The 13,073-nt window shown below is 55.6% G+C and overlaps 4 protein-coding genes across 4 annotated transcripts; 2 read left to right on the top strand and 2 right to left on the bottom strand.

Annotated features, from left to right (window-relative positions):
* The first annotated feature begins 654 nt into the window (after nt 1–654).
* M421DRAFT_425511 (uncharacterized protein) lies at nt 655–1,679 on the top strand. Its single transcript, XM_033594097.1, has one exon. The coding sequence runs from the start codon at nt 738–740 to the stop codon at nt 1,329–1,331; it is 594 nt and encodes a 197-aa protein (XP_033444066.1). The 5' UTR covers nt 655–737; the 3' UTR covers nt 1,332–1,679.
* Nucleotides 1,680–2,047: 368 nt separating this feature from the next.
* M421DRAFT_425510 (glycoside hydrolase family 63 protein) lies at nt 2,048–4,884 on the top strand. The gene is made up of 2 exons (XM_033594096.1): nt 2,048–4,219; nt 4,277–4,884. The coding sequence occupies exons 1-2, from the start codon at nt 2,084–2,086 to the stop codon at nt 4,523–4,525; spliced, it is 2,385 nt and encodes a 794-aa protein (XP_033444065.1). The 5' UTR covers nt 2,048–2,083; the 3' UTR covers nt 4,526–4,884.
* Nucleotides 4,885–5,542: 658 nt separating this feature from the next.
* On the bottom strand, nt 5,543–7,761 carry M421DRAFT_95915 (uncharacterized protein; the record flags this gene model as incomplete). Its single annotated transcript, XM_033598349.1, has 2 exons — nt 5,543–5,728; nt 5,782–7,761. The coding sequence occupies 2 exons, from the start codon at nt 7,759–7,761 to the stop codon at nt 5,543–5,545; spliced, it is 2,166 nt and encodes a 721-aa protein (XP_033444064.1).
* A 1,147-nt stretch (nt 7,762–8,908) lies between these two features.
* Nucleotides 8,909–11,674, bottom strand: M421DRAFT_405165 (uncharacterized protein; the record flags this gene model as incomplete). Its single annotated transcript, XM_033590288.1, has 10 exons — nt 8,909–9,177; nt 9,227–9,933; nt 9,982–10,169; nt 10,215–10,487; nt 10,533–10,952; nt 11,004–11,059; nt 11,108–11,302; nt 11,350–11,436; nt 11,485–11,566; nt 11,621–11,674. 10 exons carry the CDS (start codon nt 11,672–11,674, stop codon nt 8,909–8,911), a joined length of 2,331 nt encoding a protein of 776 aa, XP_033444063.1.
* Nucleotides 11,675–13,073: the final 1,399 nt, after the last annotated feature.

The following is a 13,073-nucleotide window of genomic DNA, read 5'->3' as shown; positions in this document are numbered from 1 at the left end:
TCTGCATGGAGGGTTTACAACATATTTTGCTTAGAGGATTTACAATATATCCTGCATGGAGGGTTTACAATATATCCTGCATAGAGGGTTTACAACATGTCTGCGTGGAGGGTTTACAACGTGTTCTGCATGGAGGATTTACGATATTTTCGGCATGGAGGATTTACAACATATTCTGCATGGAGGGTTTACAACATATTTTGCTTAGAGGATTTACAATACATCCTGCATGGAGGGTTTACAACATGTCTGCATAGAGGGTTTACAACGTGTTCTGCATGGAGGGTTTACGATATATCCTGCATGGAGGGTTTACGACATATTTTGCATAACTAGAGGGTTTACGATATATTTTGCTTAGAGGATTTACAATATATTCGGCATGGAGGATTTACAACATATCCGGCATGGAGGGTTTACGATATATCCGGCATGGAGGGTTTCGCTACATGTCCGATGCACATCGAAAAGCAATCACGACTAGAGGACCACTTGTTGTGGTGAGGCAGAGCTCGGCGCTACGTCGGCGAAGCAGCAACAGACGGCGCAAAGCAGCAACAGACGGCGCAAAAAGGCAATCCACACTTGCACAAACCTTCCACATCCGGCAAGTTGAGCTAGGCCCGGCCCGCCTGCACGCTCCTCGGACCTAATCACAAAGTACAGAACGCAATCACAAAGTACAGAACGCCAGAACCACGCGCGCCCCCCCAAACCCGTCCACCCAACACAACACAATGTCAGACACCGAGCGACGGCGCGAACCGCACCGCGACAAGCACAACGCCCGGGGCGCGCGCGAGCGAGACGGCGCCACGGAGCGCAGCACACGCAGCCGGCCCGCTCGGTCGCGCAGCCCGCGCGCAGACGGCGGGCGCAGAGAGGGGCGATACAGATCGCGCTCACCGGCGCGACGGGAGGTGCGCGGCGGGCGCGGCCATGACGGCAGGGGCCGCGGCGGGCGCACCAACGACCGCAATAACGACCGGACCTCACACGCACCACCGCGCGCGCCAAGAGCAATCAGGCCCGAGCCCGTCTCCTCGTCAGCCAAGGCCGTCTCGCCCGAGGCGATGGAGGTTGAGACGAAGACGGAAATGAAGACGGAAACGAAGACGGGCCCGCAAGACGCGCGGCCCGAGGACATGGACGACGAGACGTGGGCGGTAATGCAGACGATGGGGTTCGGCGGGTTCAAGAGCACCAAGAACACAAAAGTGCCGGGGAACGCGGGCAACTACGGGGTCAGACGCGACAAGACGATGGAGGCGAGGCAGTACATGAATCGGCAGGGCGGGTTCAATCGGCCGCTTTCGCCGGGGAGGGGGTAGGGTGCTGGGTGATGCAGTGCTGGGTGATGCAGTGCTGGGTGATGCAGTGCTGGTGATGAAGTGCTGGGGATGAAGTGCTGGTGATGAAGTGCGGGTGATGAAGTGCTGGTGATGAAGTGCTGGGGATGAAGTGCTGGTGATGAAGTGCTGGGATGAAGTGCTGGGGATGAAGTGCTGGGTGATAAAGTGCTGGGTGATAAAGTGCTGGGTGACGGCGTCCGTGGGTGATGGAGTGCGCGGGAAGAGTGCGAGTATCAGCTGCGGCGGACTCTGGGACGTCCTGCAAGCGCACCGTGAGGCAGCACAAAAGGACCTTGGTGCTGCGTGCTGGAGTATCGCGACCACCAACATTTCATCTTGACCGTCTCCCGTACATGACTTACCACAACGCACCACAACGTACCACAACGCACCATCTCTGCATGCATAGCGATCCTGGGCATGCCAGACGCCAGTGTGCTTCTGCACTGGCGTGCGCGGCCATGAGCCGGATGCAGCCAATCAAGGACCTCGGCAGTGTCCCACTCGGCCCCGAGAAGCTTACGTCGCCAGCTCGCGACGGCACTGATTGATTGATTGATTGATTGGCTGATTGATTGATTGATTGATTGATTGATTGGTTGGTTGGTTGATTGATTGATTGATTGGCTGATTGATTGGTTGATTGGTACAAAACTTGACCGCGACGGCACTCCAGACGCCCATTCATTCCTCACCTCCGACCGCAGGTGGTACAGACCAACCCGCGCACAATGATACACGGCAGCCTCTGGACAGGCGTCGCGTGCCTACTCGGCCTGCAGTCGCAATGGCTGCGGGTCGCCGCCGACGACGCCGACGCCGCGCAGGCCGCGGCCGGCAACGACAGCCTGCTCTGGGGCCCGTACCGGCCGAACCTGTACTTTGGCGTGCGGCCGCGGGTGCCCAAGAGCCTGATGGGCGGGCTGCTGTGGGCGCGCGTCGAGGACTACCAGAGCGTGCAGACGAGCTTCCGCCATACGTGCGAGCAGCACGAGCTCGACGGCTACGGCTGGGACGAGTACGACGTGCGGCGCGGCGGCCGCCAGACGATCCACGACCCCGCGAACCGCATCGACATGACGACCGAGTTTGTCAAGTTCCCCGGCGGCGCCCACGGCGGCAGCTGGGGCGCGCGCATCACGGGCACGCCGCGCGACGACGCCGACGCCGACCTGAAGACGACGGTCGTCTGGTACCACACGCTCGAGGGCCTGGGCAGCGTCGCCGTGGCCGACGCCAACAGCGCCGAGACGGGGATTCCCGGCGACGTCGTCTTCGCGGGCCACACGCCCGAGCTGGGCGACTTTGAGGTGCGCGTCACCGAGGGCCGCGGCGAACACCCGCGGTTCGAGCACGCCAGCTCCGACGACAAGCCGCTCGACCGCACGCTCGTGCACAGCGCGCAGCTGCCCGAGGACGCCCTGTGGCAGGCCAAGGCGGTGCTCTTCTCCCACATGAAGACGCAGATTGACGAGCTGGTGGCCAAGTACCCGCAGGAGAACCCGCCGCCGCCGGCGCAGGTCTACACGATCCAGCACGCCCCCGGGGCCGGCAACATGCACATGGTGCAGAAGGTCTTTGCCGGGGCGTTTTCGTTTGACGTCATCTTCTCGTCCGCGTCGGCCTCCGCGGCCGTGACGCCCGCCGACGTCACCGCCCAGATCGAGTCGGCGGCGGCGGCGTTTGCGGCGCGCTTCGCCGACGTGTTGCAGCCGCAGCCGCCGTTCAGCGACGAGCGGTACGCGGGCTTCTCCAAGTCGCTGTTCTCCAACCTGCTCGGCGGCATCGGCTACTTCTACGGCGACTCGCGCGTCGACGGCTCGTACGACGAGGCGTACGACGAGGCCAACGAGGGCTTCTGGGAGGAGGCGGCCGAGGCGCGCGCCAGAAACGCCGCCGAGACGGTCGCGCCCAGCGAGCTCTTCACCAGCATCCCCTCGCGGCCCTTTTTCCCGCGCGGCTTCCTCTGGGACGAGGGGTTCCACCTGCTGCCCATTATGGACTGGGACGTCGACACGACGCTCGACATTGTCCGCAGCTGGTTCAAGCTCATGGACGACGACGGCTGGATTGGCCGCGAGCAGATCCTCGGCCCAGAGGCCCGCAGCAAGGTGCCGCCCGAGTTCCAGGTCCAGTACCCGCACTACGCCAACCCGCCGACGCTGTTCATGGTCATCGACGCGTTCCTCGACAAGCTCGACGCGCAGACGGCGCCGCGCGACGGCGCCGTGCAGTACCTGCACGACCTGTACCCGCTGCTCAAGCGGCACTACTTTTGGTTCCGCAAGACGCAGGCCGGCGACATCAAGAGCTACGACCGCGACGCCTTCTCGTCCAAGGAGGGCTACCGCTGGCGCGGCCGCACCCCGCAGCATGTGCTCACGTCGGGCCTCGACGACTACCCGCGCGCCCAGCCGCCGCACCCCGGCGAGCTGCACGTCGACCTGATGAGCTGGATGGGCATGATGACGCGCGCCATCAGGCGCGTCGCCGTCCATGTCGACGAGCACGACGACGCCGCCGAGTTTGCAAAGTACGACGAGGCCATTGTCCGCAACATGGACGACCTGCACTGGTCGGCCAAGGACAAGGCCTACTGCGACGCCACCATTGACGACTACGAGGAGCACGCCCTCGTGTGCCACAAGGGCTACGTCTCGCTGTTCCCCTTCCTGACCGGCCTCGTCGGCTCCGACGGCAAGCACCTCGGCGCCATCCTCGACCTCATCGCCGACGAGGACCACTTGTGGTCCGCCCACGGCCTCCGCAGCCTGAGCAAGAGCGACGCCCTCTACCACACGGGCGAGGACTACTGGCGCGGCCCCATCTGGCTGAACATGAACTACCTCGCCGTGCAGCAGCTTCTGGTAATTGATCTGACGTGTGTTTGTGTTTGTAGCCCGCACCAGCTGACATCCTGACAGAAGGTCGCGCAGACACCGGGCCCGCACCGCGCCCGCGCCGCGCAGCTGTACACGGACTTGCGCAGCAACCTCGTCCGCACCGTCTACGAGAGCTGGCTCGACACGGGGTTCGCGTGGGAACAGTACAATCCCGAGACGGGCAAGGGCCAGCGCACCCAGCACTTCACTGGCTGGACTAGCTTGGTCGTTAAGATTATGGCTATGCCGGATCTGGCCGCAAAGGGGGGGGCTGTTCGGGATGAGCTGTAGGCGGATGTGGAGGCGGATGTGGAGGCAGATACCGAGGCAGATACGGAGTGGAGGCAGATACGGAGGCAGATACGGAGTGGAGGGGGAAGGAGGGTGTACCATATGTAACTGCTTCTGGGCGTCGAGACGGAGCATTAGAATACAGTGCAATACAGTGCAGTACAGTGCAATACAGTGCAGTACAGTGCAGTACAGTGCAATACAGTGCAGTACAGTGCAGTACAGTACAATACAGTACAACAGCACAACACAGTACAACACAGTACAACACAGTACAACACAGTACAGTACAACACAACGCAAAGTTTCCCCACTATCTAGATCCCACTTAGACTAGAAAAATTGTTGCGGCATCAAGGGCAAATGCATATAACGAGTGCATTGTGTTCTTCTGTTGTTGTCCTGCTTGTATCTTTGCTCTCCAAGGCTCGCCGCGGGGTCTGTTTTGATGACGTGTTTGTGATGCCGCTGAGGAAAGAGGTGCTCAACAACATGAGGAAGCAGCACCAGACCACCGCCAACAACACGTGATCTGCTTCTCCTCTCAACCGTTACAAAAATAGACGCTCAACCGTTACAAAAATAGACGACTTGCAGGCTTCGATGATGCCCCTACAGGAACGCTTGTCTACTCTGCTTGACTACATGTGGCTTCGCAGGCTTGGGGATAGAAGGTGCAGTCTCCAGTAAGTCCTCTGATATGTGTTGACCTGGTGTTGTTGTTACTAAATGTGTTGTTGTTACTAAATACGCTGGTACGTCTGTTGAACCCCTCTTCCATAAGTCGTCCGGCACGTTGGGCACCTATTTGAATCCCATCGACAACCACCGACGCAGACGTGTTTGCCAAACACGTATTTGCATTGACAAAGCGTGCTGGAATGTGTCGAACCAAAGGGCTCAAGGCAGACCGCACAAGCATCTGTAGTACCAATGCAGTCGCGGAAGGCGTCTCTTGTGAGAATGCGCTGTTTCCCTACAAACCTCTCGTGTTCTTGGTCAGTCCTGTGGTGCAGACTAGCGGAAATGCTCCTGGCCAACGCTCTGGACCTGCACTGTGGTCTCTGTAGCGTACGTCCGCAGGGAATCGTCTTCGTCTGCAAAACACCACAGGAGCTTGTGTCGTACCGGCTTCCTCACCCCCGTGAACTGCACTTTGGTCGCTTCAGCAGCACCCGCCCAGGACTCGATGAGCAACAAATCCTAGCACCCTGTATCAATCTTCTATAAGCTCATACACAGTCGAAAACACTCACCTGGAAGAGCTCGGGGTCTTCAGCCCCGTCCGTGTTCGTCGTATCCGTGACTGTCCAGTGCACATTCTGCTCCTGCGAGATCTGACCGCGCGATTCTGTCAGCTTGTCTACATCACAGTCATGTGGGATCGAGACGATACTCACCCCGATATGAGCCTCGTATGTCTGGAATCTAGCAACAGTGCAGTCCTGCGGGCTGACTGTGACCTGAAACGAAGAATCCCCTCGTGGCGCTCTGAGCAGTGCATCGAGCTCCCTCCCGTAACCCTCCCAGAGAGCGATCGAGGACGGGTAGCCCTCCACCCGCAAGAACATCTGTCCTCGTACCCAGACTATAACGCCGCGTTTGCCATCAACACCAGCGCTGGCTAGAGAGAGTCTGTCGTCGAACTCCGGGACTCCAAGCTTTTCCCAATGCTCCGCATCCGTGTTGTGGTAGTTGTGCAGGTCCCATTCGAAGTACTTCTGCGCCTGGTCATTTGTCTGCAGCACCACGATTTGCACGTCAATCGCATCCTTCTCAGTGCCGTCCGGGAGGAAGCAGGGGACGTCGTACGTGACGTGGGCGCCGAAAGAATTGACGCGCAATTCCAGCTCGACTTTCATACCGGAGGCGCGCTCGAGAGCGTCAGTGAGGTCGGATAACCGGAACTTGGAAGGTGCCTCGGCCGGTGTTCCTTTGGAGGTGGCCACAGACATACTCACGCTGCTGTACGGCGTCTTCTCTCGCTTCTCGGCCTTCTCGGGACTAGGAATTGGACAAGCGTTGATCGCCGTGACCCCGCGGTGTGAGTGGTTCAGATCTCCCACAGTGGCGGGGTGCTTGCAAATCTCTCTCGAATAGAGAAATGTCGTGTTCGGATCGTCGTCGTTGGGCCCTTCAGACACTTGACTGACAGCAGCATCTATGTACTCTTGAAGAGTTTCGGTGCCCAGATGAGGCCCTGCGCAAGCATCTATGATGCGTCCATGTTCATCTCCGAGACGGACGAAGGTATGTCTGGAGAAGGGCGAGCGGTACGGAGAATTCCGATCAACAAGCCAGGTATTGCTGATTCCCGCCTTCTTGGCTGCCTGCTCAGCACTGTGCGGAAACGGGTTGTTCGTGAGTCCGCGTCCAACCAGCTCAGTAGGGTTTACAAATCCAAAAGGGTCGAGATGCATCATCTGTGACTTTCCAATTCTGGGTCCTGCCAGCGCGAGCGCGATCTGAACCAGCCCTGCTTGGTCGTAACAGTTGACGAGCTCGTTCCTGCCGGCGTCCCGGGTCCAACGGCGGAGGTTGAACGTCTCGGATGTGTATCCTGATGCGTAAGACGATGCTCCAGATGAAGAGTTGTAGCGGAATCCAAAGTCCCAGAAGGCGGCTTTGGCAACGTGACGCGGCCAGTCAGTGGCGCTGGAGGATCGAGCGGGCAGTACAAAAGTACGGAGGAAAGCCACGTCTACAGCCCCGCCAAATAAGGGCGCAAGTTTAGCGATGCCGTAGTACTCGAGGCGGGTGACGCCCAGATCGATGCATTCAGCTTCGGACTCGGAAGCCGGCGAAGACGACTTCCTGCGAAGTGTCCACTTGACGTCGCCAGCGAATCCCCAAGGGAAATCTTTACGCGCCCAAGGAACTCTGAAGCTGATGTCCTTGACGTAAAAATGGTCGTTACTGTACGGAGGGACGACCAAAGGCTTCTTCTGCTTAAACAAAGGCGTATTTCCTTGATGTCCATACATTAACCATTCCCCCTCAGGAACACTTTCGACGCCCAGAAGCAAAGCCGCATGGTCGTGTCCCTCTAATTGATCAATGTCAAGTGCGGTCGGCCAGTAAGACCCATCAACGCCGGGCGTGTTGTCATCCTTGACATCTTCGTTGTGTTGCCAGTAGTGAGCACTCTGTCGAACGACTCCACGCGTGTTACGTATCAGAGCGTGTTGATCAATGCCAGAGCCTAAATCTGCAATGAAGGGCTTCTTGGTCGTCATGGTGGTTTGGATGTGGGATCCGAGTGCAGGTGCGGTGATGGATATCGTCGCCAGGTGTATCGATACCTTTCTTAAATGATAACGTCTTGAACTTGTGACACTATAAAGATAGATGGCACCAGATTATGCACGCACACCTGTCGGCCTCTCCGCAGCACTGAGCAAACTCGCTTTGCGCCACGCATGAGGTGTTACTCCTCGTGGTATCCATTCAAACTGCACACTACGATGAACTCAGGTGTGGATAGACAGCCAACTTGCTGTCAAGAATAAGAGGCGCTCATAGTATCATGCTTGGTGTGGTACGCAGGAGCTGAACATGTCACATTTGGGATGGGCGGAGGAACTGTACGAAGGTAGGTACGAGAGACCGCCCCACTCACTCAGCTGGCGTCGGCGCACGGATGGCCCGATCGCGACAGCGCACACAGCATAGCCCGGATACTTGCTGCAGCAGATGGCACACTGACATCCTAAAACAGATAGTCAAGCCTGAATTGAGCATCCGCATGGCATCGTCTCAGCTGAAGCCTGGATGTACGTTTGCGGAATTGCCGATGAGTGTCTGCATTATGATCAGGCTAACGACGGATTCGTCTCGCCCCGCACTGCCGACTATCTCGCGTACCGGTAGGGCGATGTCGTGAATTGCCACGGTTGTTTCGAGTTGTGAAATCTTAATGCCAGGTGACAGCTGCTCATAAGTGGTGGTCATCGCCATGGAAGGAAACCAAAATGGGTCGAAATGGATTTGCACGCGTCATGAATGACCGAGTCAAAGTCGGTGCCTACCCTAGTCCCTTGTGAAAATTCCTGAGACATGGGCGATCATACTTTGGTTGGATGGCTGTCTTAACGGGAGTGACATGGACAAGATAATCACTGCGTGAGCTTAGGAGCGTCGTGTACCGCATACGTAAAGGACAAGTTAAGTGAAGAAGCGCAACATACATCCATGAGTTTCGTGTTCCGCAAATTGATTGACCTGGCACGGGCAGATGTCAGTACAAATAGGCCAGAGAAAGTGGGCGAAGGCAAGATTGACAGATGGAACTTGGACTAACGCTGCATTATTACACTATCGCAGAATAAGAGAAATACGAGCCCACGATTCGCGACCTACTCTTTTCAAGCCCTCGTTGATTGTTTACTCCACCCTCATACCAGCAGCTTCGCCAACGTGAGTGAGCAGGGCCACCGGATGCTGTTCGCGCCTGAAGCCAACCTTGACACGGCCAATGCGCGACATCTTATCTTCGAATCGGGTCTCAATGCGTAGCACTGTCTCGCGATACATGGTTGAAGTAGTCCAGTCGTACGAGCAGCCAACAATACGCTTCATGCCGCCTTCTGATCCTGCCATGAGGAAACAGGTCGGTGGACGGACGGCAAGGAAGAGAGTAACTGTCATATTGCCTGACGGATATTAGCATCAGTCAACACAGTAAATTGTGGTGCCACGTACCTGTGTCTACCAGAGTGAACAGTCTCTGCTCTCCAGGCCCAGCGTGCTTGCACCTCTCTACCAGTGCCTTGATCTCAGGGTCTGTGGTCGGATCATCGGCGACGCACTCATTGTGCTCATTTTTGTGATGTCTTGACAATGGACTGGCATATGCCGTCCACCTCAGGCGGTTCAATCTGCCCCCAAAAATCTGCTCTTCGACGGTTTTGATAGGCATGTACCCCTCAAATCCAAAGAACCAGCATTGCTGATCCCAGAACTTACCGAGGTAGAGTAGGCGGAACAGCCAAGGCGATAGGAAGAACAAAAAGATAGAGTAGATGATAAGGAAGTAACCAGCACCTTGGGTAAAGGATATTCCTGCGTTTGACTCTGGGGGTTGGTTGATCGCAACAAGCACGGTACCAATCAAGAAGGTGAGGCCACTGAGTCGCAACAGTACCGATGCAAGCATGCGTTTCCAGGACTCGCGTCGCGTGTTAGCTACTGGGGTGAACGACTTCCAGCGCACGTTAGCGGCGCGGCAACCATCAAGAATGACGGTGTCGTCGTGGCCGATACCAGCGACCTCAACGCCTTCAGGCAAAATCTCCCAGAGCTTGGCATCATAAGCGTCGTCCATGGAGTGCCAAGGCTGATTGGGGACTCGGGGAAGCACGCAGATCAGACGCTCCAGGAGCTGATCGTTGCCGTTCGCCATCGAGAGACTGCGATAATTAACGTTCGCGGTTCGTTGTATTTGATCGATATCTTACCGTGCGAAAGCTTGGAAAGCAGAGTCCGTAGGGTCAATCGTTGGTCGGATGCGAACGAGACCCATCAGTGCGTAGCTGTAGTCACCAGGAAGATACTGGTACGTATTGCGCTTGTGGAGGCATTCCAGTGCGAGAGTCACAAGCTCAAGCTGGCTCAAGAGAAGATTGCCTTCGTAGTGATCAACGAGCTACAAGATCAGCAAGACTTCATCCATACGAACTGTGGCATTCACCTGACGAGCAACATGCGCATCCTCCCTCCAAACTCTGGCCGCGAATTGATTTTTCGGGACACAAAGTGGCTGCATAAGATCACTGCCGCGCAGATAGACCTTGATGTCTTTGCCAGCAGGGGCCAACAAGATCTCGGGGAAAGTCCAGATCCGGTTTCCCCACTGCTGCAGCATCAGATCTGTAGTGCTGATGTCGTGTGTGTCGTTTTGAGGTTGCCCGACAGCAATTATGAGGGACTGCGAACCCCGGATCACATCACAGATTCGGTAAACCTGGCTGGCATTAGTAGAGTCGAGGTAAAGCCTAAGTTGACTTACATCTTCTTGAAGTTGGTCTTGATCAGGCATGCAAGAGCAGCCAACCCAGTAGGCCATCACGCCAGCGTTGCGGGCAGCTGCATCTGCCATCTGGTGCAAATCCATAAGGTCATCATTGCTCTTGAACTGTTCTGCTGTGTACGCAACAAAGATGTAAGACAAGTTGCGCTCAGACTTGTATTGCGTGACCCACTCTTCTACGTTCATGATCAATGCTGGATCACCAGGTTTCTGTAAGAAGCAGAGATATCGAGGACGCAGGACACGTTCAGCGTGCGGATTGCTACCGTTGGAGTCTCGGCGACTATTCAGCTCCAGTCTATTACGTGCTACCTTGGGATAATCATAGTATTTGTAAGGAACTGGGTCATAGTTGCCGCCGTTTCGCGGGGAGATGGATCCGGGACTGGGGCTTGAGATCTATCCTATGGTCAGTCTGTGGCTCTGTTGCACCAGTGACTTATCACGTACCACAAAGCTGATCGCAATGGCCGTGACAAACCATTTGAAGCAGAGCATAGGCATGTCTGGTAATTTGTCAGTACATTTTCAGGTAGTATGATAAGGCGTCTTGCCTGCACTCGTAGGCTTGCCATCGTTGTTGTTGGGGTCGATGTGGTTGAATGGCCAGTTCGCCAGTCTCAGATATATTGGCGCGATGTTCCGGATGTAAGTACGACGATGCGTGCAGGTGATCTGTTCATCATAGATCTCATCGACAGCTTGGACCACGAGTTTGGATACCTTACCATCCCACGAGGATATGTAGCCTGGGGTGTTCAGCAAGTACTTATCACGACCCACAGACATCACTTACGATCATCGTAGTCACCCACCCATTCACGCTCAAATGCATCTCGGTGGCGATGTTTGGAGAGCTTCTGGTAGCCCAATCCGGGCTTGCCTAATCATATTAGCCTCTGATTACACGGACAGGTTCGGGGCGACTGACGATAGGCCATTGGCGAATCCCATTTGCAGGATGTGTACGGGTCAAACCAATGTTTGTAGCCTTTCAGTCTGACGGGGACGTACTGCACATTGTTAGCACTAGTATGGTAACTATTGGGTGAGAATGTGTTCCATACCGGAGTCAAAGCCTTTTCATGACCCGAGACTTCTTCGATCGATGCGTGCGCCATGTTGCGAACCATGTATGCGGTGTAGGGTCCCACTCAGCGAATACAGGAGCAGAGCTGAAAAAGTGGATTAGGCTTCGGTCTGTACTGAACTGAATGAGAGGGATAAGGGTTTGAAGTCTCCTACGTGTGCCTAGTCAGCGTCGCAAGCTCGATGGACTTAGCTCGTCATACCTGTACAGCAGCGCCGGATTGAGGCTTGTATATCGGTCCTGATGCTGCAAAAGGCTGCGGCTGGGCAATGACTGGGTATGTGACAAATGGAGAGTTGGGGTTGAAAGCACCACCGTGAGGTGCGAACCACTGAGCCGTTACTTGGTTGGTCTGGTGAGGTGAGTTTGGAGATATTGCATCGCCGTGCGCTGGCTGATACTAAAATTTTCAGTACTTCTGATGCTTACTCTCGAGAAGCTGGATAATTTACGAACGGTGGGTTGAGGATTGTTCTGTACGAAAGCACTGCCGTTAGGAATTTGACCACCACCGTGAGGACCATGGGCAGCGTATGCCTAGAGAATGTCAGAACTCGCGAACATCCAGAAGTAACTGATTCACCTGCCATTCAACTTGGAAGTATCGAGCCGTGATAAAGAAGCTGAGATCGTGCAATTTGTGTCTGTGAGCTGCCGCATTCGCAACCTTAATATTTGGTTGAGCAATGATTAGCAAGTGCCACAAGGTTTACCTGAACGCCAACAATGCAGATTCGTTTCGACCCCAGCGTCTGTGTGCGGCCGCTTATAGCCCCATCCTAGCACTCATATGGCGAGTGTATGGATGCAGTAGGCCTGGGCCCTTCTATATCATACCCTGCGGTATTGTGGCTTCAGCAATTGCTTTCTGCCCATAATTCGTCAAAGGCTGCGTCCACGTCTAAGAAAGATTGTTGCTTCCGTTTCAATAGTACTGTTGCCGTATCCCTACCAGCACGGTAGCAAGCCGGCATGGTCACGCAAGGACTAGTTTGATTCACTGCTGGTGTTGCTTCTTCACCGGTGAAGAATTGTAGCAACTATCGAACGTGAGTATCTCAGCCCCCACACTGTGCGACAGTGGTTTCACAGGACTGAAGCCCGCCGTAATTAGACAATTGCTAATATTGGAAGGGCTGGGAGTTGCAGAACCGAGGGCTATGGTAGAATTTGCCTGTCCTTACCATTCGCTCAATGCTTGTTATCAATCCGAAATCTTCACGACTATCTCAGTCCCCATCTTCGGCTACAGTCGAGGAATGGCAGCTACTACTGTAGTCAAGTATGCGTGGCAGCCGCTGCAGAGAGTCCGTCAAGCTGGTCATAGCTTCTTTCGAGTACAGCATCCGATTGTACGCTCGTCCATTCATGAATAGAGCTGTCATCTTCTTCGGAAAATCCCAGCCTCGTGATCGATGTTGCGAGTGTAA

The sequence above is a fragment of the Didymella exigua genome, assembly GCF_010094145.1.
Source record: "Didymella exigua CBS 183.55 unplaced genomic scaffold M421scaffold_46, whole genome shotgun sequence".
Taxonomy (NCBI): domain Eukaryota; kingdom Fungi; phylum Ascomycota; class Dothideomycetes; order Pleosporales; family Didymellaceae; genus Didymella; species Didymella exigua.
The sequence above is the reverse complement of the archived record's forward strand: the minus strand, read 5'-3'. Positions and strand labels throughout refer to the sequence as shown.